Below are 25,911 nucleotides of genomic sequence, written 5' to 3'. Positions count from 1 at the left end.
AGGAGAGCAGCAAGCTGCAGCCGCTGCGCACATCTGCCCTCTGCGTGCCGTGCCTCTGAGAAGAATGAAGGATTTTAGATTCCAGGGCTGTTAATCTGGTACCTTCAACCAGGTATCAATAAAAAGAGGGGAAAATGATGAATCATCAGTCTTGGGTGCTTGTTAAGTGTTCTTGTTAGACACTATTTCCAATGGTCCGTAGCTTTACCCTGCCAAGAGTAATTCTGCTCATCTTCCTGGCTGCCCAGCAGATGAGCAGAATGACTGACAGCAGAAATATTCCAAAACAGGGGATATTAAGCAGGCACACTGATGACTGATGTCTGCTGTTCTCCCGGTGGAGTTATCACTCCTGTGATTTACTTTGACTCTGGCGACACTTTTGCCCTTGAGGATTTCTCTGCTCCTTTGCAGAGCTCTGTGCACTTCAAGTTTTGCAAAGAGCTGTGCAGGGAGGATCTTCCCACCGCGGGGCTGCGTTTCCATCAGCCACAGGAGGTGGTCAAATGGGGCTTTCCCAGCAAGTGTCACGAACGCCCTGAGACCTGTGCCAGTTCTCTGCTAAGGTCCCAGTGTCAAGCTGTGGAGACCTCAGATGGCCAGGGACTGCCCCATCTGCGAGTTGGTGCCATCATCTCGCACCGACACAGCAGTTCGTGCAAGGGGGTGCCTGCCCCAGATTTTCCAGATTAAGGCAATGGTATAAACAAGGGAGGATGTTTAGTTCTGAAATGGATTTCTGTCCAAAACTTTGTTGGCTTTCAGGATGTTCTGGCTGGCGTGGTGTTTGCAGAGGTTACTCACAGGGTGGCTGGATGGGAACATGCATGAAGGCAGGAGAGCTATTGGTGCTTTATCAGCCAAGGCAAGCAGTATATACATCTTCCTACGTTGATGTATGCATCAAAGCATATAAATAGATGTCAAGGATAAGTTCATACAGTATCAGACTAGAAGGATGTGATGTAACAACTTCATTATCATATTTCTATCTTCCTAATTGCACTCCCCTTAGATCACTTGCAAGGCTATGATGGATTTCCGTGTAATAGGATCAAGTTTTATTTGATCTTAAGCCTTTTGCAACGGGAAGCCGAAATGAAAGGCAAGATTCAGAAAAGAGCATAAAACTTATTGCCTAAATCTAATACCAGGAGGTATTTTCTCTTAACAGAACTTTCTTCCTATAAATGTGTGACCCATTTCCTAGAGTCTACCCATGAATTTATTCGAGACTGTGGGTGCAAGAAATGAACACCAAGGACTTCAGGGGTCAGGTTGGCCACGTGCTAAGCAAAGCAGCAGCGATGTGTAGGGAAGTGATTTTTGGCAGGGTGCAAAAGGAAGAAATATGCCTCCTGCATGGATTATGATATTGATTTCAGTCATATTAGGATCTGGTCTCAGACGTCACCTCCAGTCCTGAAGTACTTTTGGTTTCTGATGTCAATGTTGGGTTTAGTTGCTGGTTATTTTACGTGACAGTTGTGAGGAAAGAATATGTAGAATGCCCTCTTTAAAGATGATCAGCTTTTGTAGGAAACAGCCAAGGGAAAGCAACTGGTGTTTGTCATAACATGATAAATTGTGACATAGTGTTCTGGAAAGGATTATTTTAAACTTTTCCTTGTCCTACTGCACTTGTCGGAGACTGACAGCAAAGTCTTGCTGGCTCAAAGTGCTGCTGACAAGATTGAAGGTGTGTTAAGAAAACTGCTTTCTCCTGGGCATGAAGTTATTCCGACAGCCACCAGGCAAATGTATTCCAGTAATCTACTGCCGCTTCATGTGCGCTGCAGAGAACTGGAGACTGCTGCAGGAAAAATAACACCTGTATTAATACTGTGTAAAATAATAATAACACCTCTTTATTCAGTAGTGAAGAATGGGAATTGCAGTAATTGATACATATATTTTTTGCATCTGTGCATGTTATTATTGTAGTCATTTCACAGATGCAGACGTTGAGTTCACAAAAAGGCATCTTAAGAAATCCCATCTTCAGCTGTATGCTCGCACTTTGGTTTGTGCTGCAGGCTCTCACAAGGGCAGAACTGAACGTGGATGAGTGTCAGGCTCACCACCAGCCGTAGCTGACCTCTCCCCTGTGAAGAAGTTGGTTTTGACAGCTTGGCTCGTGTGGATGGTTGTAGCTCTGCAGTGCGATACAGAGCCATGGTAGATGCACTCCAACTGGGTATGCCAGGTAGCTGCTCTAATAGGTTCTTGCTAAATTGTTGAGTTTCTGGGACAATGAGAGACGAGTGAAGAAAATGAACAGGAAAAGTTAGTGGAACCATGCTCAAGAGTCTTACTGAAGGTTTTTTTTATTCAATATTAGTCTTATTCGTAGCTGCTGTCAGCGTGATAATTGCCAGAGACATGCAGGGTTCCTGCTTTGGGAACCATCACTGAAAGTTGGGAAAGAGTCCCCTGGCTGGATCAATGCCCGAATGATGCCCGCTCCAGCGTGCTGTGGGCAGCCCGGGGCTGTGTCTGCAAGGACTGGGCTGGCGAAGGGCTGGTGACGGCTGAACCATGCAGTCTGCGCTCCCAGCGCAGCATCTGAGTGCACTTCCAGGGTGGCTAGCAAAGTTAAAAATGCTTTGGCATAAAACCGCTGGGCTTTATCCTCCCCATAAATTTGCCCAAGGACTAGGAGTGTTTTAAGGCACATCAACCTAAAGAAGTTTTAGAGTACGCCGGAAAAGAGCTATAGTGCTGCAATTTACAGCCAGGAACATTCACCTGGACAATAAGAAGCCTGGTGCATTGAGCTGAAAAATATGCTGCAGTGTATGGTATTGGCTTGTTTGTAATAAAACACTAGCCTGGTACGTTTTATTGGTTTTACAGCCATTTATTGTTTTGTTTTCAGAAATACAGTATGTAAGCAAAACCAATAAAATAGTTTATTACGTGGTAATTGTTCAAGAAGAGAAAGGCCTATCAGAGGAGGCATCCTGCGATCTCTTAGAAGTACTTGGTGGGTCTTGTGTATCAGGAGACAAAATGGAGGGGATGGCTGAACACCATCCCGAGTCCTCTGTTGTCTTTGCTGGGGCTGGGCGGAGAGTTTTCACAAGGTCTTGGACAATTTCCCGTGTGCTTTATCAGTAGGAGCACAAATGAGCCAAGAATGCAAAGCAGAAACACGATATTTACTATTGGCCATTCATCAGGCTTTTATTAAAAGGGCTCAGCTATCTGCTGAGGGAGCGGGGAGAATATGAGGACACTTCTGAGACCAGGCACAGGGAAAGCAACAATCTGTCAAACTGTGATTGCATTCAGGTGGCCAGCTGTGGCTGTCTTACCCCTGTCAGATTTTTCTCTCAAAATGTTCAGTGTGCTTGCTTGAATTCAAGGCTAGGCTCTGCAAAACCCTACCTACATTCTCACCTCTTTTTGCCTGAGCAGGCACGTTACCTCAGTAAGGCTTTGCAGATTATAAAAGAACAGGTCCATGCCTATGTTTGTAGGATAGGGGCCCTGGATTTCAGCACAGTGAGAGAAATCAGTGAGTGGCAAACCAACCTCACAGGGCCAAGTCTGCGGAAACACCATTGACAGGAAATCACCACGCTTCTGGTGATGTAGAACAGAGCTGAGTTTACTGTGGCTTATGCTGCGAATTCTACCAGAAATCCCTAGAATTGGGCAAAATAAGTGGCAAAACACTGTGTGGAAATAGTTAGGGATCAGATTGTCTTGGAACCATTTTCCCAGTCACCACTGCCCAGTTCCTGCTCAGCTCCTGTACACGCCACCACCCAGCAGCAAGCAGCTCTTCCAGACGACAAAGAACTTTTTACGTATAGTATTAACTTTTCCAAACCTATTGAACAATTTCCATGCAGGTTAAAAAAAAAAAAAAAAAGGAAAAACTTCCAAAGGTGCAGGTGATCTCCTTTTCAGAGGTACAGAACACTTAGGGACCACTGTCCCTAGCTTTCGGCATGCCACTTCGGGCTATCAGCCATTGGAGGACTACTTCTCCCCAAAGGATACCTTTGGGAAGCCAAATTCCTTCCGTACATGTAAAGAATCTGAGCTTCCATCTGACCTTAACAAGTAAGGAGTGTTCGGTGCGTGCTCAGCCCCACCTGCAGCCTTTCAGCAGCCCGAGATGTTTGCTGTGTCCCGTGCCCTGTTTAGCCTCTCCAGTCAGCCGTCTGTAATCGCGCAGCTCTTTCCAGCACACCCACTGCAGCTTCATCCTCGTACCGCAGGAACCAATTCCAAGCTATTACTGCACTGCTTAATGATCCTGCTCAGGCTGTTTTGGAAGAGTAGTCCTTAGCTCTGCTTCTCACCCCAGGGATTTAAATAGGCTCGTATATCAAGGCCAAGCCTTGATAATTCCTTTATTTCTGGTGGCGTTTTAAATCACATGGAAACCAGGAGCTTCTTCTGAGCAGGAAAATGACTTCCTGCCATTAGGCAGCACCTATCAGCAACCAAAAGCACTCTTGAAATTTATATTCTTAACTCCGGACTTTCTCATATCTAGTGAATTGGGCTGGGACCAACAAATCACTGTTGCAAGTGTTTAATTTCTCATCAAAGGATTTGCTTTCAGTGGTGTGTGTTTGTAGTGAGGCATTGTTTGTTTTAATTTTTTATCTGTGTTTTACTTAGCTTACAAGCCCACGTACAATTCCATATTACTATTTTGAACAATCTCTCTGAGAGCTAGCACAGCGACTCCATGTTTTAGTATACTCAGCCGTGTTCGCCCATGTACTCTGTTTTCTTTGTTCTGAATTTAAATTTCTTTAGCCTGTGAGTTAAGTGCTCATGATAACATGAAGGGAGCAAACCACTTTAAATCTTTCAAATCAGAATGAGAACTTTTATTTAGAAGAAATAGTCTGCATTATAGCAATGATGAGCAATTATAACAAATTGGTAGCATTTCAATAATCATAATCCTGTTGCCTTGTTCAGAAGACACGAGTGCACATTTTTGAGAACTCCTTTACATACCACTAAGATCATCCTTCTAAAATGACAGATTTCCTGACCTTTTTCCTCTTCAACGGGATTTTCACTGAGCACGCTGGTTCTACAGAATAATTGTTGGTAGCGCTCCTGAACTCCAGGTACTATCAGTTGAACTTCTAACAGTGTGTAGATATTTATTTCCAGAACATGAAATTCTCTTGACCCTTCTTGAGTGCTGCCAGAAATTATTGTATAAGGATTTCTTTGTAAATGTTGTTGTTTAAATAGAAGTTTTTCAGAAAGACAAGAGAAGATGATAAAGTTCTTTCATTGGAGACATCTTTATGGAACTTGAAGGTTCCCTTGTATGATTGTGCCTAGGGGCTGAAATTATCTTCCAAGCAAACCACAGAGGTTAAAAACAATAGAAAGAAGTAATAATGTCCGATATTTCTCATTCAGTCACAAAATCAAACCTAGATCTTATTTAAGATGCAACCAAAAGCTGACAACAGTCTAAATATGTACTGAATTTTAACCTGAGATTTGCTACACAATGCAAATATTCTTATGTATTCACTGCTTCATACTAATCGTGCAGTTGGAACTTAATTCATTGATATGACTTGTTTATGAATGTTTGTGGAAGCTATTCAACATCAGAACTACACAAAGTTGTGCTGTGTTGGTTAATGGCAGGAGGATTTTTGTCAGTGTTTGTTCCCTGATTAAATTCTGTATCTCACGAGTTCAGTATCTTTTTGGATTTTGCTATTTTTAAAGTTACAAAAGGGTTTCTTAAAAACTGTTGAAGTCGCAAATCACAGTGGTCCCATATTTTCAAGACAGCAAAATTCAAGGGTTAGACATGCACCAACAGCAGACATTAAACGTTTTCCTTATGCACGCTGGTGCAGGAGGAGTAGCAAGTTACAGAGCCAGTCCCACACTGCTGAGAGCAGCAACCTTTGGTGGTTTTTGCAGCTTAGGATCCATATGGTGCTGTCCAAAGTCTCCCTGTGAATATTTCTCCATTTTTTTTAATGAAGTCCTAAAGATATATCCTTCTGCCACATAATATTTGTCTGCAGCCTGGTTCTTCTACCCACACTCCGTCCATTTTAGCTGTTTCCTCCTGGCCAGCGGAGAGGAGGTCAGAAGGTGTGTGCCTGCGGGTGTTTAGCACACGGACGTAGAGTAATGGGTAATGCACTGAGCTCCTTTAACCGTGCTTGCATTTCTGATGTTAGCTCTTGAATTCAAGTACATCTTTGGTCTGTCTTTGTATTCAAGTTGATTGAGAGGGTTTAACCATATATAATATTCAAATTACTTTTATGCATGAAAAGCTTTTCAAGAAATCAATGCACTCTCCGAGTGAAATAATTAAAACATGAACTGACTGCCCTTTAAAGACAGTAGTAATGCTCCTTACGAAGACCAATGTACTAATATTACATGCAGTAATGTACTTTTTAAAAGTTAAATTCTTCATCGTTGGTATTTGAGTAGGACACAGAATTAGGCATGCCAAGCTGTATTTATTAGCAGAAAACTGATTATTATTACTGACCAATCTGCTTTTTAATGATTCAGCGAGCATGTTGGTTTTTATAGTAATGAATACGGGGCTCTTAATCAGGTGATCTGACAAGTGTGCAATTTGCCTGGAAAATTATGCTGTACTGAAAGTGTTTTTGTGAAGAATAAGAAAGGGGAAAAATACTATAAAATGTTGGCATTTAGAGGAAAAAGAGACAGTAAAACTGAAGGAACAGCACTGCAATACTTTGCTTCTGTTGTCTATATGCAGATATTTGGCCAAAACTCCTGTCTGTGCCCAGCTGAAAGCAAATTTAAGGTCTGGTTTTGTTCTGTTCCATTGGAGGTGAAAGTAATGGTTTGTATAACGGGAGGGGTAGTGTTGGAGCTATGAAAGACTGGAGTAAAATCAGACGGGTGCAGTCTCCTCATGCTCTGCTGGCACGTTACCCTTCCTTCCTAACTTCACATGAGGCAGCGTGTGTTGCCCAGAAGAGACAGCTTTGCTCTTCTAAACTTTCTGAATCTTAGGTACCAGAATTTATGCTTCAAGAGAACTTCCTCTGAAGGCATTAAAAACTGTACATAAATAAAAATGGTGGAAACCATTGTTGCCTATTATATTGGAGGACCGGGTATACCGGTGCTTATTTTTGTCCTCCTCTCCATTTTCTCCTCTTCCCTAGCCAGTATGCAAATACTCTGCTAGGATTTCGAGTTAACAGGTGTGTTTTCTTTAGTTGCTGTGGAAAAAAAATGTCCGCAAATATGACAGACAATGGAAGCATGAAAGAATTCTGCGTTCTTGTTCTTAAAGGACTAAATGGAGCAAGGAGGCAATTTCGAGCCTAGTCTCATAAATACCCTTATTTTTTTCTCCTAGGTTTAGTATTATTTCTATATGTGCACTGACCCCATACAAAAAAGGTGTGAAGCTGGTAGAGAAAAAACACCATCAGTGAATCAATATAGGTGAACTAACCTCGACTCCAGAAGTAAAAGTGCGTTGGAGAGAAGCAATATTGCATTATTTTTGTATTGTCTGCAACACCTGAGCCTTGAGTATCATTTGGAAATATAAAAATGTCCTTTTATCTACATTGTTAAACTGAAAGGATTCCCTGTCTGTTTGCTCTTTGTCATCAAAGGCTGTTGTCAATGATTGCATGGTATTTTGTATTGTCTTCTGTTAAACTCCAAAATGATTGTTTAGATTGAGTGCCTGCAGTGAGCACTAGGTAAGTCAGAGTACGTTGTATACCCGTCCCAGACCTGGGAGGTGGAAGCATCACTCAATAACATCTTTTCTCTTTATTACAATCAGAAGAAGCTTTAGTGCTTTTGTTCCACAATAATGAAAATTACTCTTTTTTTAACCTGTCTGGAAAGCCACTTGGTGGTGTGAAATTTGGTCTAGAGAAACTGGAATGTTTAAGCTTATCCTTACGTAGGAGTGAGTCAGAGATGTTGCCTGCAGCTGACCCTTCCAACGAGTAAATAGCATAGAAGAGTTCGCTGTAGTGTCCATCCCTCAGAGACAAAACTCTCTCTAGTTATTCATTATTTTCTTCATGGTAAAACTTGAGAGACTACCAAAACCTGGGCCATGTTATACCAAGAGCTACATAAATTCCAAATAGTAAATGTTCTATGCTCTGATGAGCTCACCGTCTAAAAAGACAAGACAGCCTTGGGCTGGAGTGAGAAGTGTGACTGTGTTTTTCAATAATCTCACATCAACCTATGGATTTTTTTAAGAGTGATGGAACACAATCTTCAAATGTTATGATTCCCTGTACGACTTAATATCTTCTTAGTCTCCAAAATGTGATCCCTGAAACTCTATTTTCTTGACAAAAATAGATCAGAGATGCAGTGAACACACAGCCCAGCCAAGGAACAAAACAACTCACCTTCTCTGAGCTTCCAAGGCTGAATACCGCAGCCGTTGGTGCTCAGAGAGCTGCAGCTGCTAAAGTGAGAAACGGCTAGTTTCTAAAAATTCGTGCAAATCACATCATAAAGTACTGCCACAACTGACTGGCCCTCTCATGAAACATTCCCAGTATTTATGGTTGCAGAAGGTGTGTACTCCTATTGCAGTATTTTTTAGGTGTTATCTGCCTTGACCAAGATTTCAGCAGGGACTTAGCTAGGGACTAATTGCAGATGGATTTCAGACAAGCTTACACCTGACCTTGTTCTTGATGCAGTCCTGCTCAAGCTGAGGCATTTCTGAGCATTTCTCACCACAACAGCTGAAGACCAGTGGTAATTCTCGAAGTTTACTTCTTTGTAAGCAACAATAAGAATGAGACAAGCAAAACCGAACACCTGTCAAAATGCTACACTCGTGTAACAAACTGAAGTTACGTTCAATAGTATAAAATATTAAAAAAAAATGCATGTTACCTAAGTTAGATCACTTTTAGCCTTGGGGGGGAAAAAAGATTCAAAATTAATCATCATCTAGAGTAGTCCAAATGAGCTCATGCTTTACATTATTCATTATGAAGATCAGTTATCATTTTTTCCAGTGTCAGTTTCAGACATCCCTTGTTTTGACAAGACCTCAGTGGAATAGTTTCACACTAGTGACAAACTGGGAACCAGTACAGTGTCACCAATGAAGGTGGTTTGATTTTCTTAGCATTATGTTGAGAGTATGGAAGTTCTGCAGTAAACTTGCAAAAAAATAATAGGATCCACAAAAAGAGGAATTGGAGATCCATCCTTTTTTTTACCAACGACTTTTTAAAGTTGGTAACCAGGAAGAATATGGGAATTAATAGATTTTATTGAGACATTTGTATTGCTTTCACTATGGAAGATATGGATGACTAAGTACCATTCTTGGAGATGCTAAAGAGCTCTCTGTATTTTGTTCCATGCTTCAGCTGTACTTTGAAACCTTTTTTTTTTCAGTTAATGGTTTTGTCACAAAGTACATACACACTTTTCTTTGCAAACCTGACAACTTCTATTATCAGAGGCTATTATGGCATTTAAGTGTTGCTGGTAGCCATAGCACTAATCACTTTTCTTGACCTAAAGGTGTTCTTCTGCTCTCCTGCATGAATTGCATACCTCAGCTTTTTGGATGATGTAAATATTTCTTGTTTAAATGATGCAACGTGGTTATTGCACTTTTGAAAATATAGGGTATAAATCAGTGAGAGTGGTTGCTTCATACAGAACAAACCATAGTCCTTGGTTGTACACATATATCACTCGCTGACTGAAATCTAATGCCATTTTGCTCACCTGAAGACAGAATTTGTCCCATGCACCATGTGGAAAAACTCAGCTGACAAAGAAAATATGGAACTTGCACAGAGAGAAAAAAGCTGATATCCTGAGCCATAAAAATCAAATGTGAAAAAGTTCATAATTTAAAGCTGCCCCAGGTCATAATAAATAATTCATTCCTCAATTACACTCAGTTTTTCCTTAACATAAAACTATCTCCCCAGTTTTTTGTAAAAATCAATCTGTAGACTCTTATCATATATGCGTGTGTATAGGATGGATAAAAACATGGGTATAAAACCTCATGCCATGGTGATGATTTACTTTGATTTATCAAGATTTGCTTTTTGTTGATGAATGGTTATCTTGATGGGTTCTTTGTACTGCATGATACACCATATCCCAGGCTGTAAAATACGGGTTTTCAGGAGTGGCTTCATTGGATTTGCTCCCATGTTCTGTATGCGTAGCAAAGATGCATGAGGCAGTGCCAACGTGAGATTAACTGAAACAGTGAAGCTGAATATGTGCTTTGCCAGTAGCTTTAATTCACCCTCACTTTCTCTTCCTAGGATTGTCACTAATAGACAATCACTACTTCTTAATTATTATTTAAGTTTAATACCATATTATTACTGCTTAATGATATGAGTACTTTTAGCTGTGGTTGGTCAGAGAAGCCACTTTGCATTTCAGGTTCCTGAATAGGTACGTTTGCAAATATTTTGCCTAGCACTTCTCTTTAGGAAGAGTTGAAATTCCACGTTTCATGAACATGCTTTTCTGAGTCCTTTAAATTCTTTTTTCTACAAACACATCAATTACTCTGGGAAAGGCAGTGAACTTTTCTCAGATATGAGCAAAAATAATTTAAAATTTGAATGAATATAGGCTTATTGCTTTGCTTCATTGCTTATTGGGTTTTATTTGAAATAGAAAAATATATATTGAATTAGGTAGTAGGAGCTCTACTGGAAAGTCTTTGTTTTGCAGCAGATGCAGAAGAGCTTTGTGATGAGTTAACGTGGCCTGGCTCATCCCACCTAATTTGGGGTGTTAACGGAGGCACACAACTCAACCTGATTTTTGGCAGTTGCCAGAACTGCTCTGTGATGCGTCTCCCTCCCAGCATAGAACAGGACACATTATAGTCTGAAGAAAACCAAGGAAATCATCTCCTTCCTAAGCAGTCGTGACCTGAAATGCTCAAACTCCTGGGAGGTGCCTGCTGGCTGAGGCCGAGCAACCTGCCTGTCTGCACCCTGCGTACTTTTGCCTTCGTTCTTCAGTTGGGGTTGGTTAGGCTTTTTATCTCTGTGTGAATGGCCTTCCACACTGCTGGCCAAAAACTTCTGTTTATTTATTTATTTTACAATCAACCCCGTGAAACTATAACATTTTCCATTTCCAACTGGAAAGCTCAGCTCTGTGGAATAAAAATAACACATTAGCCAGCCGGCAGCGTTGTGTGAGGAAGTAGGTAAATTTTGCTCCTGCAGAGAGGCTCAGGCAATTAAATTCGTGAGCTCTTCCCCAGAAGAGTTATAACACTCATAGATTTGCTTCTGTTCCTTTCCCTCCCCACCTTGGCTCCCCTCGATCCCAGGCAGGCAGGATTGACTTCTAGCAGTCCGCGGTGCCTCTGGGACTGCCAACGGACTTGTTAAATTGTGATAATAATTTTAGGCTGTTGGCCACACATTTGTTATGAAATGAAGTAACTCTCTTCACATGAGCTGTCAGACAGAAATTACTTTTAGTCACAATCAATCTAAATTTCAACTGGAGACTTGAAGGTGAAGGCTGTGAACTTTGCTACCTATTACAGGCCTGTGAAGCCATCCAAGCTTTTTCATTTTTAGCTAGATCAGTATTTCTGTATTCCTCTGCTGCAGAAAGTATTGTTTATGTGCTATAACCTCGTAGCATTAAGCACAATAAATCCTGTATTTCAGGAAACTATCTCCGTTTGAGATTTAACTTCTTCGGGTCAAATTCTGACCCTCTCTCTTCTTCTGGGGAAAGTTTCAGGCCCCATAGCAATAAAACCCAAAAGCAATTAAAAAATATTTATTTATTTTATTTATAACATTTCATTAGGCTCAAAATTATCCCTGTTCTTCTCATGCATATGTTTAAGGTTTATCAAGCAAATGACACTCTTGTTATGCTCATTATAAAATATTCACTCTTGGCATCCTGAGCCCATGAACCGAGGCTTTAAAGAAGGAAGGAGCCTGACTAAGAGATGATGAGTGCCCGTAAGCACTGTATGTATGTGAGACTGTACAGCATACTTTGTATTCAAACATTTCTCCCACACACCTTTTGCTTACACTTCATTTTTAATCAAGCAAAGTGAATGCAACCCACACCAAACCCTTTACCTAATGCGGAGTTTAATGACCCTTTTAGTACCGGTGCAATGGGGCTGCTTCTCTCTTGCTGCTGTTCTCGTCTAGCTTTGGAGAGTTATAAAAATGACTTTTAGGTATGACCCACAAATGAACTGAAAGGCACACAGAAGCGGTGTACTCATCCAGCATGAAATCAAAAGCTAATCAATGCAGATTATGTTAGATTAGCTAAGCAAGTAAACAATTAGCCAAGTTAATGCCACCTACCCTGTCTTTCAGCACCAACCACTTAAGGAATTTGTCTTCAAAAAAAGAGTGCCAGTTCCTGTTGGTGACATTGCAGGTTGTGGGATGAATTTTTCAGACTTGTGAGTCTTGAAGAAAAATGAAGGAAATTTTACCAGGAAGAGGGGTCAGCTCTTGGGAATGAATAGTAGGTTTTGAAGTGAAATGATGACACAGACTTGGGAATTCTTCTCATGGTCGAGCCATTGCACATAGCAGCCTCTTGCCAGGCTGGATGATACGATGGGTCCCCGATGAGATGAGGTCGCCCTGGCTGGGTGCCCCCTGCACCACCACCCTGCAGCACCATTGCCTCGGCTCCCAACGGGTCTGGCCCTAGTCGTGGAGGTGGTGGCTGTTACACCGACATGGAGAGAACACAAGCTCCAGCCCCAAATTCACACCCAAATTCAGATGCCCCACTGCCTCTCAGGAAGACAAAGCTGCTCGAAGCCTAACACTGGAGGTTCGGATCGACTTTTTACTCTTTAAGGTCACAGTGAAAATGAAATTAGCAAGTGGACTTCTGGGACGGAAAAGCCTGCTCATCACTTTGCCCTTTGCTTCGGGTCTCATAAAACTTGCTGCTTCATTTGTGCAGACTCACAGTCCTGGAAGCAGTGTGTATGTCCAGGTCTCTTTACAGTATCGCATCTCACTTCTGAGTCGGTCTGCCTTGCTTTTAGTTCTGTTTGGATTAACACGAGTGCTCCAACAAAAAGAATAATTTAGCAATATTAAACTAGTTTCAGAGCATCTGTTTGCTAATATCACTGTTACCAAGCTACAGAAAAACCGTGAGTCTGACTTTGAGGTTCTCCCACTAATGCAGGAATTAAATTGTGTTTATTTGCACAGTTAATTCCCTAAAAACAAACATAATCCATTTTTAGCTGATGTTTTTACATGATTGTTGATGAAATGGAATTCATCCAGTGGTAGTATCTAAAATATAATATTACCTCCTACCATTAACATAAGCTGTTTTAATTTTTTTGTTGTTTTAAGTAAGTATTGCCAACATAATGTAGCCATCGAGATTTCAGTGGTCTTCATTACTTGCAAAATTTGTGATCACTTGATTTTTTTTCTTCATGTTATTATTCCCTTTGCAAAGGATTAAATCACATATTAAACAAGGTTGTGGCCACTAAAAAAATTTAATTCATGTAATGCGTTATTACTTTGTTCCAATCAGGGAGTTCCATAGCAGGGCAGCTTGGCACGCGTTTTCAGTGGTGGAGAGCATGCTGAGTGGAAGGGAAATCGCGGGAATTTTAACGTGTTTGTCATGGGATCTGACACTGTAGTTTGATTAAACCAGCCCAGACATTTCATGAATGTGTAAAACGCTGAAAATCATTTTTTTGTTGTTGTTAAATTAGGGTATGACTGCTTAGGACCAGCCAGCATCAGCCATTCCTTTTATTTGGATTTCCCCGGAGCCTTCAACAGCAGAATTTGCTCATGTTTTATTTATTTATTTATTTATTTATTTATTTATTTATTTATTTATTTATTTATTTATTTATTTTGTTGGTGTTTTTGTTGGTTGGTTGGTTGGGTTTTTTTTGATTGTTTGTTTTTCCAGTGCTGGGGGCAGATGATGGCTATCTTTGCACCACAGATAGCCGGTACCTTCACCCTCCTGATCCTTCCATCCCTGACCAGCCTCGTGTACCCAGCACATTGAGCAAGACCCTCCTCTGCCTTATTGCTGCTGTGAGTGTATTTATGATGGCAGTTAGTTCCTTTGCCATTAAATGAGATTTGGTGAGTAAGTGGCAGGGGCAAGCACAGGTATACGTGCGTTATCTCACATAGTGCTGTGAAATACGGCCTCATAACCTTGGTGGTAGTGGGTTTCCTCTTCCCTCAGCCCAGAGGATCCTGCTGGCATAAAGTAAAAAGTCAGCCTTCTCAGCAGAAAAATGCAGAAGGTCAAATACAATTTTGTTAACAGGGATTTGGGGTATTTTTCCACTTTAACAAATTAATTATATTTCTTTTTGATCTTCAAAGGCTTTGCTGAATCATTGTTTGTTCCTTTTTTTTGGCAGGGAAAGCTGTTAGCAATTCTGAGAAATAAATTGCAAACACTTTCGAACCTGAGGCCAAAGCCTGCTGGCATTTAGGTGTTTCCAGATGGCAAATGTATGAGGGAGTGAAAAAAGTAAACTGACACCAACATCTACAGAACATTTTTTGTTTTTACCAAAACAAAAAAGGAGAGATGTATACAGAAATTCTTAATCTGTCAGACACTGACTGTGATTTGTAAACATAATTTCTTAAAAATGAAATCAAGGGTCTTGTGGCTTGCTGCGTAACAAGTGAATGCAAGCAGTGATTTCCACTGTATACTTTTTCAGAAAACAACCTTTTTATTTCCTTCAGGCTAGGAAGCTAATGCATACTACAGTGATCTGGGCTGGTCAATGCTGGTTAGAAATAGACGGCCCAAAGCGCCAGTGTTCAGGTGCTGTATTTTTATGGGAAAGGATGTCTTCTCCACATGGCCAAGCGTGCGTGTGTTAGGACATTTGGGTGATAGACGGTGACTAGCGGGGACATGTGAGCATCACTCGACACGGGTGCCTGCTCGGTCAGGACCCAGCTGCTGACTTCTTATCACGTGCTGACAACGTGACAAACGGACCCCTGCCCACCTGATAAGGGGCAAGGGGATTCATTTTATAATTTTATTTCAGACTTTTTCTAAGGGGTATTTTGTTGAACTCAGTGCTGTTTCCCAAGCAGCCGACCCTCTCCCCTGTAGCTGGAGGAGAGGAGGAGCTGCCCCTGGGGCAGCGCGGCCCCATCACACCCGGCACCTGCAAACCCTTCCTGTTCCATGAACAGAGAGGTGGCTCCCGAGCTGCTCCTTGTCCCTCCTCCAGCCCAGCCTAGGCCCAGGAGCTTTGGGCCTGTTCTGCTGTCTTTGCGCACGCCTTACGCTTATTCAGCTAACAGTCTGTTTGAAATATGAGCCTAATCCCCGGGTAATGTACTATTCCTCTTAGATTTAACTTGAACTGATCCCTACAGAATGAATTTTTTAGCAGGACAATGTAATCTGTCCATGACATCTTGACGATGTGGTCCAGAAGGAAAATGGGAACTTCTCAGACTCGCAATGTAAATGAGTGTCCTGGTTCCAGTTAGGACAGAGTTAATGTTCCCTCATAGTAGCTGGTAGGGTGCTATGTTTTGGATTAGGATGAGAAGAGCGCTGATAACATGCTGATGTTTTAATTGTTGCAGAGCAGTGTTTACACCAGGCCAAGGACTTTTCGGCTTCTCGCTTTGTCCTGCCAGCGAGCAGGCTGGGGGTGCAGCAGGAGCTGGGAGGGGACAGACCCAGGACAGCTGACCCAAACTGGCCAAAGGGGTATTCCATACCATCTGGCGTCATGCTAAACAATATATAGGGGTGGCTGGCCGGGGTGGGGGGGCCGGCTGCTCGGGAATAGGCTGGGCATCGGTCAGCGGGTGGTGAGCAATTGCATTGTGCATCACTTGTTTTCTTACACATTATTATTGTTAATACTATTACCATTATCACTATTATTATTATTATTGTTATTATTATTTTCCTGTCTTAATAAACTGTCTTTATCTCAACTCACAGGCTTCACTTTCCCGTTTCTCTCCCCCCATCCCAGAGAGGGAGGGGGGAGGGTGAGCGAACGGCTGTGTGGTGTTTAGCTGCCAGCCGGGTTAAACCACAACAGTCTTTTTGGCGCCCAACGTGGGGCCCGAAGGGTTGAGATATCGACAAATCTGACCAGAGTGTGTTAAACTAAAATTGGTATAAGTATTGGACCTGCTTAATAGTTGCTAGTCACGATGTTGATTGCCTTAATCTCCAGTCTGCTGTACCTGTATTCCAAATTGAGTTTTATGGTGCGTTACTTTCTGTATGTGCTCCCTGTTGCACTGTTTATCCTTTCCGGGCCCTGGTTTAAGATTGTTATGGTACTGTGCGGTGTAGCAATGGCTTATGAAATGATGAGATATCTGGTCATGACTTTAACCTGGTATTTGTACTCAGCACTGACGTCGACTCTATACTTTGGAACCCATATCTCGGAAACTATTAGCAATTACACCTATTGCCTGTTTTCGTTAGGGAGCCAATCTGTGAAGGGGACAGGGGAAGACATGTTTCCCTACCTGTTCACTCTCCCTTTCTCCTTCACCACCACCCTCTTATCCCCCGAGTTAGTTACGGTGGTTCTCCGAGATGTTGAATATCCTTGGGATACTCAGACCAGCCTGCTCTTGTTGTTATGTCTCCTGAATGCGCTTCAGATTTTGTGGAGGGTTAAACAACTACTTAGGAATCTCATCCGGAGATCTGTCTTGAGGCGGGGTAGTTGCGAGTGGCAGGGAGTGTGGGAGGATATGGGCAGGTTTCTAGAGCAGTGGTCACCTCCAGTGTTTTGGACATTCACCCCTGAACAACTGCAAAATCCTAAAAAGCTGGCAGAATGCTTGAAAAAAAGGTGTCATGACTCTGGCAGTTCCAAAGTGACACAAATCACTGTAGCGTGCTGGGGTCTGGCTTGTGCCTATCGAGCTGCAATTGATGTTATTAGCAACCTAGCTCCAGCTCCTGCAGCCGTTCCAGCTCCTGCAGCCACTCCAGCTGCAGCTCCTGCAGCTACTCCAGCTCCAGCTCCTGCAGCCGCTCCAGTTCCAGCTCCTGCAGCTACTCCAGCTGCAGCTCCTGCAGCCGCTCCAGTTCCAGCTCCTGCAGCTACTCCAGCTCCAGCTCCTGCAGCCGCTCCAGTTCCAGCTCCTGCAGCTACTCCAGCTCCAGCTCCTGCAGCCGCTCCAGTTCCAGCTCCTGCAGCTACTCCAGCTCCAGCTCCTGCAGCCGCTCCAGCTCCAGCTCCAGCTCCTGCAGCCGCTCCAGTTCCAGCTCCTGCAGCTACTCCAGCTCCAGCTCCTGCAGCCGCTCCAGCTCCTGCAGCCGCTCCAGTTCCAGCTCCTGCAGCTACTCCAGCTCCAGCTCCTGCAGCCGCTCCAGCTCCAGCTCCAGCTCCTGCAGCCGCTCCAGCTCCTGCAGCTGCCCCAGCTCCTGCAGCTGCCCCAGCTCGTGCAGCTGCTCCCACTCCTGTGGCTGGGTCAGAGAAACGAGCTGTAGCAGTGCAAGTTGACCCCGCAGAGGGTATCCCAACCCCTGTGGCAGACCCTGTGTCTGGGTCAGAGAAACGAGCTGTAGCAGTGCAAGTTGACCCCGCAGAGTGTATTCCAAGCCCTGTGGCAGACCCTGTGTCTGGGTCAGAGAAACGAGCTGTAGCAGTGCAAGTTGACCCCGCAGAGGGTATTCCAACCCCTGTGGCAGACCCTGTGGCTGGGTCAGAGAAACGAGCTGTAGCAGTGCAAGTTGCCCCTGTAGACAAGGTGAAAAAATGGTATAGAGGCTCAGGTCGTTTAAAACGCAGACAGTCTTCTGCTAAGTCTGGGCGAAGTGAAGACGAGGCTGGGCCATCAAAGGTGCAGGAGACTGAAGATGAGGATGAGGATGGCGAAAAATCAACAGTAACTACCCGGACTCCATACCAGCCATCAAAGGTGCAGGAGACTGAAGATGAGGATGAGGATGTCGGAAAATCAACAGTAACTACCCGGACTCTACACCGGCCATCAAAGGTGCAGAAGACTGAAGATGAGGATGAGGATGTCGAAAAATCAACAGTAATTACCCGGACTCTATACCAGCGTGAGCTACGAGATGTGCGAAAAGATTTTGGTCGCTGTATAGGCGAGCAGCTTGTCACCTGGCTGCTCCGGTGCTGGGACACGGGAGCCAATTATGTGGAATTGGAGGGCAAGGAAGCCAGGCGGCTGGGATCCCTTGCTAGGGACGCATGCATTGACAAAGCAATTGGAGATGGAGCACAATCTCGCAGCCTCTGGAGGCGTCTCCTGTCAGCTGTGAAGGAAAGGTATCTCTTCAAGGAAGAACTTGTATGTTTACCAAGCAAATGGACCACCATGGAGAAGGGAATTCAGTACCTGAGGGAATTGGCTGTACGGGAAGTAATTTATAAGGACCTAGATGACGCACAAACATCCGCAGATCCAGATGCAGTCCAGTGTACACCACCCATGTGGCGGAAGTTTGTACGGAGTGCCCCATCATCATATGCCAACTCATTGGCAATACTAGCCTGGAAAACGGAGGAGAATCCCACAGTGAATGAAGTGACTAAAATACTCCGGCAGTACGAAGGAAATCTCTCCTCTTCCCTAAAGGCCTGTGTCTCAGCTGTGGAGAAACTCTCTGAAGAGGTCCACCAACTTAAAGAGAATTTATCTTCCCCTCCACCTGAACGAACCAGTGTCCACCAGCTAAAAGAGAATGCTTTGGAGAAACTTTCTGAAAAGATCCACCAACTTGAAGAAAGATTATCTTCCCCTTCACCTGAACGAACCAGTGTCCACCAGCTAAAAGAGAATGCTTTGGAGAAACTTTCTGAAAAGATCCACCAACTTGAAGAAAGATTATCTTCCCCTTCACCTGAACGAACTAGTGTCCACCAGCTAAAAGAGAATACCTTGGAGAAACTTTCTGAAGAGATCCACCAACTTAAAGAGAGTTTATTTTCCTCCCCACCTGTACAAACCAGTGTCTCAGCTATTAGGGGTAAACGTTCATCTATGCAAGGAAGACAATATGGTGGGCACACACACCGCGCCACCCTGTGGTTTTACCTACGTGACCATGGAGAGGACATGAGAAAATGGGATGGAAAATCTACTGCGACCCTAGAGGCACGGGTACGTGAATTGCAAAGGAAAACAATTGGGAAAAAGGAGTTCTCTGAAAGGTTTGCTGCTCCAACTTCCAGCAGGCAGTCCTTTAAACACAGAAATGAAGATTCTGACCAGGACTAGAGGGGCCCTGCCTCCAGCCAGGGGGAGGAAAGGGACAATCGAGTTTATTGGACTGTGTGGATTCGATGGCCTGGCACGTCAGACGCACAGAAGTATAAGGCTTTGGTAGACACCGGTGCACAATGTACTCTAATGCCATCAAGCTATAAAGGGCCAGAGCCCATCTGTATTTATGGTGTGACGGGGGGATCCCAGCAGTTAACTGTATTGGAGGCTGAAGTGAGTCTAACCGGTAATGAGTGGCAAAAGCACCGTATTGTGACTGGCCCAGATGCTCCGTGCATCCTTGGCATAGACTATCTTAGAAGAGGATATTTCAAGGACCCAAAAGGGTTCCGCTGGGCTTTTGGCATAGCTGCTTTGGAGACAGAGGACATTAAACAGTTGTCTACCTTGCCTGGTCTCTCAGAGGACCCTTCTGTTGTGGGGTTGCTGAGGGTTGAAGAACAGCAAGTGCCGATCGCTACCACAACTGTGCACCGGCGGCAATATCGCACCAACCGAGACTCCCTGAGTCCCATCCATAAGCTAATTCGTCAACTGGAGAGCCAAGGAGTGATCAGCAAGACTCATTCACCTTTTAATAGTCCCATATGGCCAGTGCGAAAGTCTAATGGTGAGTGGAGACTAACAGTGGACTATCGTGGCCTGAACGAAGTCACGCCACCACTGAGTGCTGCAGTGCCGGACATGCTAGAACTCCAGTATGAACTGGAATCAAAGGCAGCCAAGTGGTATGCCACAATTGATATCGCTAATGCATTTTTCTCCATCCCTCTAGCAGCACAGTGCAGGCCACAGTTTGCTTTCACTTGGAGGGGAGTCCAATATACTTGGAATCGGCTGCCCCAGGGGTGGAAACACAGCCCTACCATTTGCCATGGACTGATCCAGTCTGCGCTGGAGCAGGGGGAAGCTCCTGAACACCTGCAGTACATCGATGACATCATTGTGTGGGGTGACACTGCAGAAGAAGTTTTCGAGAAAGGGAAGAAAATAGTCCAAATCCTTCTGAAGGCCGGTTTTGCCATAAAACAGAATAAAGTTAAAGGACCTGCACGAGAGATCCAGTTTTTAGGAATAAAATGGCAAGATGGACGCCGTCAAATCCCAATGGATGTGATCAACAAAATAACAGCTATGTCTCCACCAACTAGCAAAAAAGAAACACAAACTTTCCTAGGTGTCGTGGGGTTTTGGAGAATGCATATTCCAAATTACAGTCTGATTGTAAACCCGCTCTACCAAGTAACCCGTAAGAAGAATGCTTTTGAATGGGGCCCTGAGCAACGACAAGCCTTTGAACAAATTAAGCAGGAAATAGTTCATGCAGTAGCCCTCGGGCCAGTCCGAACAGGACCAGATGTAAAGAATGTGCTCTACACCGCAGCCGGAGAGAATGGTCCCACCTGGAGCCTCTGGCAGAAAGAACCTGGGGAAACTCGAGGTCGACCCCTGGGGTTTTGGAGTCGGGGATACAGAGGACCTGAAGCCCGCTATACTCCAACTGAAAAGGAGATATTGGCAGCATATGAAGGAGTTCGATCTGCTTCGGAAGTGGTCGGTACTGAAGCGCAGCTCCTCCTGGCACCCCGACTGCCGGTACTAGGCTGGATGTTCAAAGGAAGGGTCCCCTCTACGCATCATGCAACTGATGCTACATGGAGCAAGTGGGTTGCACTGATTACTCAGCGGGCTCGAATAGGAAACCCCAGTCGCCCAGGAATCTTGGAGGTGATTATGGACTGGCCAGAAGGCAAATACTTTGGGATATCACCAGAGGAGGAGGTGGTTCGTGCTGAAGAAGCCCCCCTGTACAACAAGCTACCGGAAAATGAGAAGAAATATGCCTTGTTCACTGACGGGTCCTGTCGTATTGTGGGAAAGCATCGGAGATGGAAAGCTGCTGTATGGAGTCCTACACGACGAGTTGCAGAAGCTGCTGAGGGAGAAGGTGAATCGAGTCAGTTTGCAGAAGTAAAAGCCATTCAGCTGGCTTTAGATATTGCTGAACGAGAAAAGTGGCCAGTTCTCTATCTCTATACTGATTCATGGATGGTAGCAAATGCCCTGTGGGGGTGGTTACAGCAATGGAAGCAGAACAACTGGCAGCGCAGGGGCAAGCCCATCTGGGCTGCGGCATTGTGGCAAGATATTGCTGCCCGGGTAGAGAACCTGGTTGTAAAGGTACGCCATGTAGATGCTCATGTGCCCAAGAATCGGGCTACTGAAGAACACCAAAACAACCAGCAGGTGGATCAGGCTGCTAAGATTGAAGTGGCTCAGGTGGACCTGGACTGGCAACATAAAGGTGAATTATTTATAGCCCGATGGGCCCATGACACCTCAGGCCATCAAGGTAGAGATGCAACCTACAGATGGGCTCGTGATCGAGGGGTGGACCTGACCATGGACACTATAGCACAGGTTATTCATGACTGTGAAACATGTGCTGCAATCAAGCAAGCCAAACGGTCAAAACCTCTTTGGTATGGAGGACGATGGCTGAAATATAAATATGGAGAGGCCTGGCAGATTGATTACATCACACTCCCTCAAACCCGCAACGGCAAGCGCCACGTACTTACAATGGTGGAAGCAACCACCGGATGGCTGGAAACATATCCTGTGCCCCATGCCACCGCCCGGAACACTATCCTGGGCCTTGAAAAGCAAGTCTTATGGCGACATGGCACCCCAGAGAGAATTGAGTCAGACAACGGGACTCATTTCCGAAACAACCTTATAGACACTTGGGCCAAAGAACATGGTATTGAGTGGGTGTATCACATCCCCTATCATGCACCAGCCTCTGGAAAAGTTGAACGATACAATGGACTGTTGAAGACTACACTGAAAGCAATGGGTGCTGGGACATTCAAAAATTGGGATACACATTTGGCAAAGGCCACCTGGTTAGTCAATACCAGGGGATCTGCCAACCGAGCTGGACCTGCCCAATCAAACCTGTTACGCACTGTAGAAGGGGATAAAGTTCCTGTAGTGCACGTAAGAAACATGCTGGGTAAAACAGTCTGGGCTACTCCTGCCTCAGGAAAAGGCAAACCCATTCGTGGAATTGCTTTTGCTCAGGGACCTGGATGCACTTGGTGGGTAATGCAAAAGAATGGGGAGGTCCGGTGTGTACCTCAAGGGGATTTGATACTGGGTGAGAATAGCCCATGAGTTGAATTGTAGTATGTTAATTATTATATAATAATGTATGTCATCACTACCATGATTGCTATATATCATAGATGAAAATGGTGATTAATTAGAATGTATTGGACAGAGTGTAACCTGAGCATGACATAAATGGTATGGAATAAGGGGTGGATATCTGTCCTGGTTCCAGTTAGGACAGAGTTAATGTTCCCTCATAGTAGCTGGTAGGGTGCTATGTTTTGGATTAGGATGAGAAGAGCGCTGATAACATGCTGATGTTTTAATTGTTGCAGAGCAGTGTTTACACCAGGCCAAGGACTTTTCGGCTTCTCGCTTTGTCCTGCCAGCGAGCAGGCTGGGGGTGCAGCAGGAGCTGGGAGGGGACAGACCCAGGACAGCTGACCCAAACTGGCCAAAGGGGTATTCCATACCATCTGACGTCATGCTAAACAATATATAGGGGTGGCTGGCCGGGGTGGGGGGGCCGGCTGCTCGGGAATAGGCTGGGCATCGGTCAGCGGGTGGTGAGCAATTGCATTGTGCATCACTTGTTTTCTTACACATTATTATTGTTAATACTATTACCATTATCACTATTATTATTATTATTGTTATTATTATTTTCCTGTCTTAATAAACTGTCTTTATCTCAACTCACAGGCTTCACTTTCCCGTTTCTCTCCCCCCATCCCAGAGAGGGAGGGGGGAGGGTGAGCGAACGGCTGTGTGGTGTTTAGCTGCCAGCCGGGTTAAACCACAACAGTCTTTTTGGCGCCCAACGTGGGGCCCGAAGGGTTGAGATATCGACAAATCTGACCAGAGTGTGTTAAACTAAAATTGGTATAAGTATTGGACCTGCTTAATAGTTGCTAGTCACGATGTTGATTGCCTTAATCTCCAGTCTGCTGTACCTGTATTCCAAATTGAGTTTTATGGTGCGTTACTTTCTGTATGTGCTCCCTGTTGCACTGTTTATCCTTTCCGGGCCCTGGTTTAAGATTGTTATGGTACTGTGCGGTGTAGCAATGGCTTATGAAATGATGAGATATCTGGTCATGACTTTAACCTGGTATTTGTACTCAGCACTGACGTCGACTCTATACTTTGGAACCCATATCTCGGAAACTATTAGCAATTACACCTATTGCCTGTTTTCGTTAGGGAGCCAATCTGTGAAGGGGACAGGGGAAGACATGTTTCCCTACCTGTTCACTCTCCCTTTCTCCTTCACCACCACCCTCTTATCCCCCGAGTTAGTTACGGTGGTTCTCCGAGATGTTGAATATCCTTGGGATACTCAGACCAGCCTGCTCTTGTTGTTATGTCTCCTGAATGCGCTTCAGATTTTGTGGAGGGTTAAACAACTACTTAGGAATCTCATCCGGAGATCTGTCTTGAGGCGGGGTAGTTGCGAGTGGCAGGGAGTGTGGGAGGATATGGGCAGGTTTCTAGAGCAGTGGTCACCTCCAGTGTTTTGGACATTCACCCCTGAACAACTGCAAAATCCTAAAAAGCTGGCAGAATGCTTGAAAAAAAGGTGTCATGACTCTGGCAGTTCCAAAGTGACACAAATCACTGTAGCGTGCTGGGGTCTGGCTTGTGCCTATCGAGCTGCAATTGATGTTATTAGCAACCTAGCTCCAGCTCCTGCAGCCGTTCCAGCTCCTGCAGCCACTCCAGCTGCAGCTCCTGCAGCTACTCCAGCTCCAGCTCCTGCAGCCGCTCCAGTTCCAGCTCCTGCAGCTACTCCAGCTGCAGCTCCTGCAGCCGCTCCAGTTCCAGCTCCTGCAGCTACTCCAGCTCCAGCTCCTGCAGCCGCTCCAGTTCCAGCTCCTGCAGCTACTCCAGCTCCAGCTCCTGCAGCCGCTCCAGTTCCAGCTCCTGCAGCTACTCCAGCTCCAGCTCCTGCAGCCGCTCCAGCTCCAGCTCCAGCTCCTGCAGCCGCTCCAGTTCCAGCTCCTGCAGCTACTCCAGCTCCAGCTCCTGCAGCCGCTCCAGCTCCTGCAGCCGCTCCAGTTCCAGCTCCTGCAGCTACTCCAGCTCCAGCTCCTGCAGCCGCTCCAGCTCCAGCTCCAGCTCCTGCAGCCGCTCCAGCTCCTGCAGCTGCCCCAGCTCCTGCAGCTGCCCCAGCTCGTGCAGCTGCTCCCACTCCTGTGGCTGGGTCAGAGAAACGAGCTGTAGCAGTGCAAGTTGACCCCGCAGAGGGTATCCCAACCCCTGTGGCAGACCCTGTGTCTGGGTCAGAGAAACGAGCTGTAGCAGTGCAAGTTGACCCCGCAGAGTGTATTCCAAGCCCTGTGGCAGACCCTGTGTCTGGGTCAGAGAAACGAGCTGTAGCAGTGCAAGTTGACCCCGCAGAGGGTATTCCAACCCCTGTGGCAGACCCTGTGGCTGGGTCAGAGAAACGAGCTGTAGCAGTGCAAGTTGCCCCTGTAGACAAGGTGAAAAAATGGTATAGAGGCTCAGGTCGTTTAAAACGCAGACAGTCTTCTGCTAAGTCTGGGCGAAGTGAAGACGAGGCTGGGCCATCAAAGGTGCAGGAGACTGAAGATGAGGATGAGGATGGCGAAAAATCAACAGTAACTACCCGGACTCCATACCAGCCATCAAAGGTGCAGGAGACTGAAGATGAGGATGAGGATGTCGGAAAATCAACAGTAACTACCCGGACTCTACACCGGCCATCAAAGGTGCAGAAGACTGAAGATGAGGATGAGGATGTCGAAAAATCAACAGTAATTACCCGGACTCTATACCAGCGTGAGCTACGAGATGTGCGAAAAGATTTTGGTCGCTGTATAGGCGAGCAGCTTGTCACCTGGCTGCTCCGGTGCTGGGACACGGGAGCCAATTATGTGGAATTGGAGGGCAAGGAAGCCAGGCGGCTGGGATCCCTTGCTAGGGACGCATGCATTGACAAAGCAATTGGAGATGGAGCACAATCTCGCAGCCTCTGGAGGCGTCTCCTGTCAGCTGTGAAGGAAAGGTATCTCTTCAAGGAAGAACTTGTATGTTTACCAAGCAAATGGACCACCATGGAGAAGGGAATTCAGTACCTGAGGGAATTGGCTGTACGGGAAGTAATTTATAAGGACCTAGATGACGCACAAACATCCGCAGATCCAGATGCAGTCCAGTGTACACCACCCATGTGGCGGAAGTTTGTACGGAGTGCCCCATCATCATATGCCAACTCATTGGCAATACTAGCCTGGAAAACGGAGGAGAATCCCACAGTGAATGAAGTGACTAAAATACTCCGGCAGTACGAAGGAAATCTCTCCTCTTCCCTAAAGGCCTGTGTCTCAGCTGTGGAGAAACTCTCTGAAGAGGTCCACCAACTTAAAGAGAATTTATCTTCCCCTCCACCTGAACGAACCAGTGTCCACCAGCTAAAAGAGAATGCTTTAGAGAAACTTTCTGAAAAGATCCACCAACTTGAAGAAAGATTATCTTC

The 25,911-nt window shown here is 45.0% G+C and overlaps 2 protein-coding genes across 4 annotated transcripts in view; both read left to right on the top strand.

Moving 5' to 3' along the window:
• Positions 1–25,911, top strand: part of FSTL4 (follistatin like 4) — a 363,109-nt gene that overhangs the window by 107,104 nt on the left and 230,094 nt on the right. The window lies entirely within an intron of this gene.
• On the top strand, positions 19,417–24,026 carry LOC308177756 (uncharacterized protein). The gene is made up of 2 exons (XM_080555469.1): positions 19,417–22,978; positions 23,115–24,026. Exon 1 carries the CDS (start codon positions 19,422–19,424, stop codon positions 22,473–22,475), a length of 3,054 nt encoding a protein of 1,017 aa, XP_080411595.1. The 5' UTR covers positions 19,417–19,421; the 3' UTR covers positions 22,476–22,978; positions 23,115–24,026.

Source organism: Anser brachyrhynchus, assembly GCF_964034855.1.
Source record: "Anser brachyrhynchus genome assembly, chromosome: 14".
In the NCBI taxonomy this organism is placed as follows: domain Eukaryota; kingdom Metazoa; phylum Chordata; class Aves; order Anseriformes; family Anatidae; genus Anser; species Anser brachyrhynchus.
The sequence above is the reverse complement of the archived record's forward strand: the minus strand, read 5'-3'. Positions and strand labels throughout refer to the sequence as shown.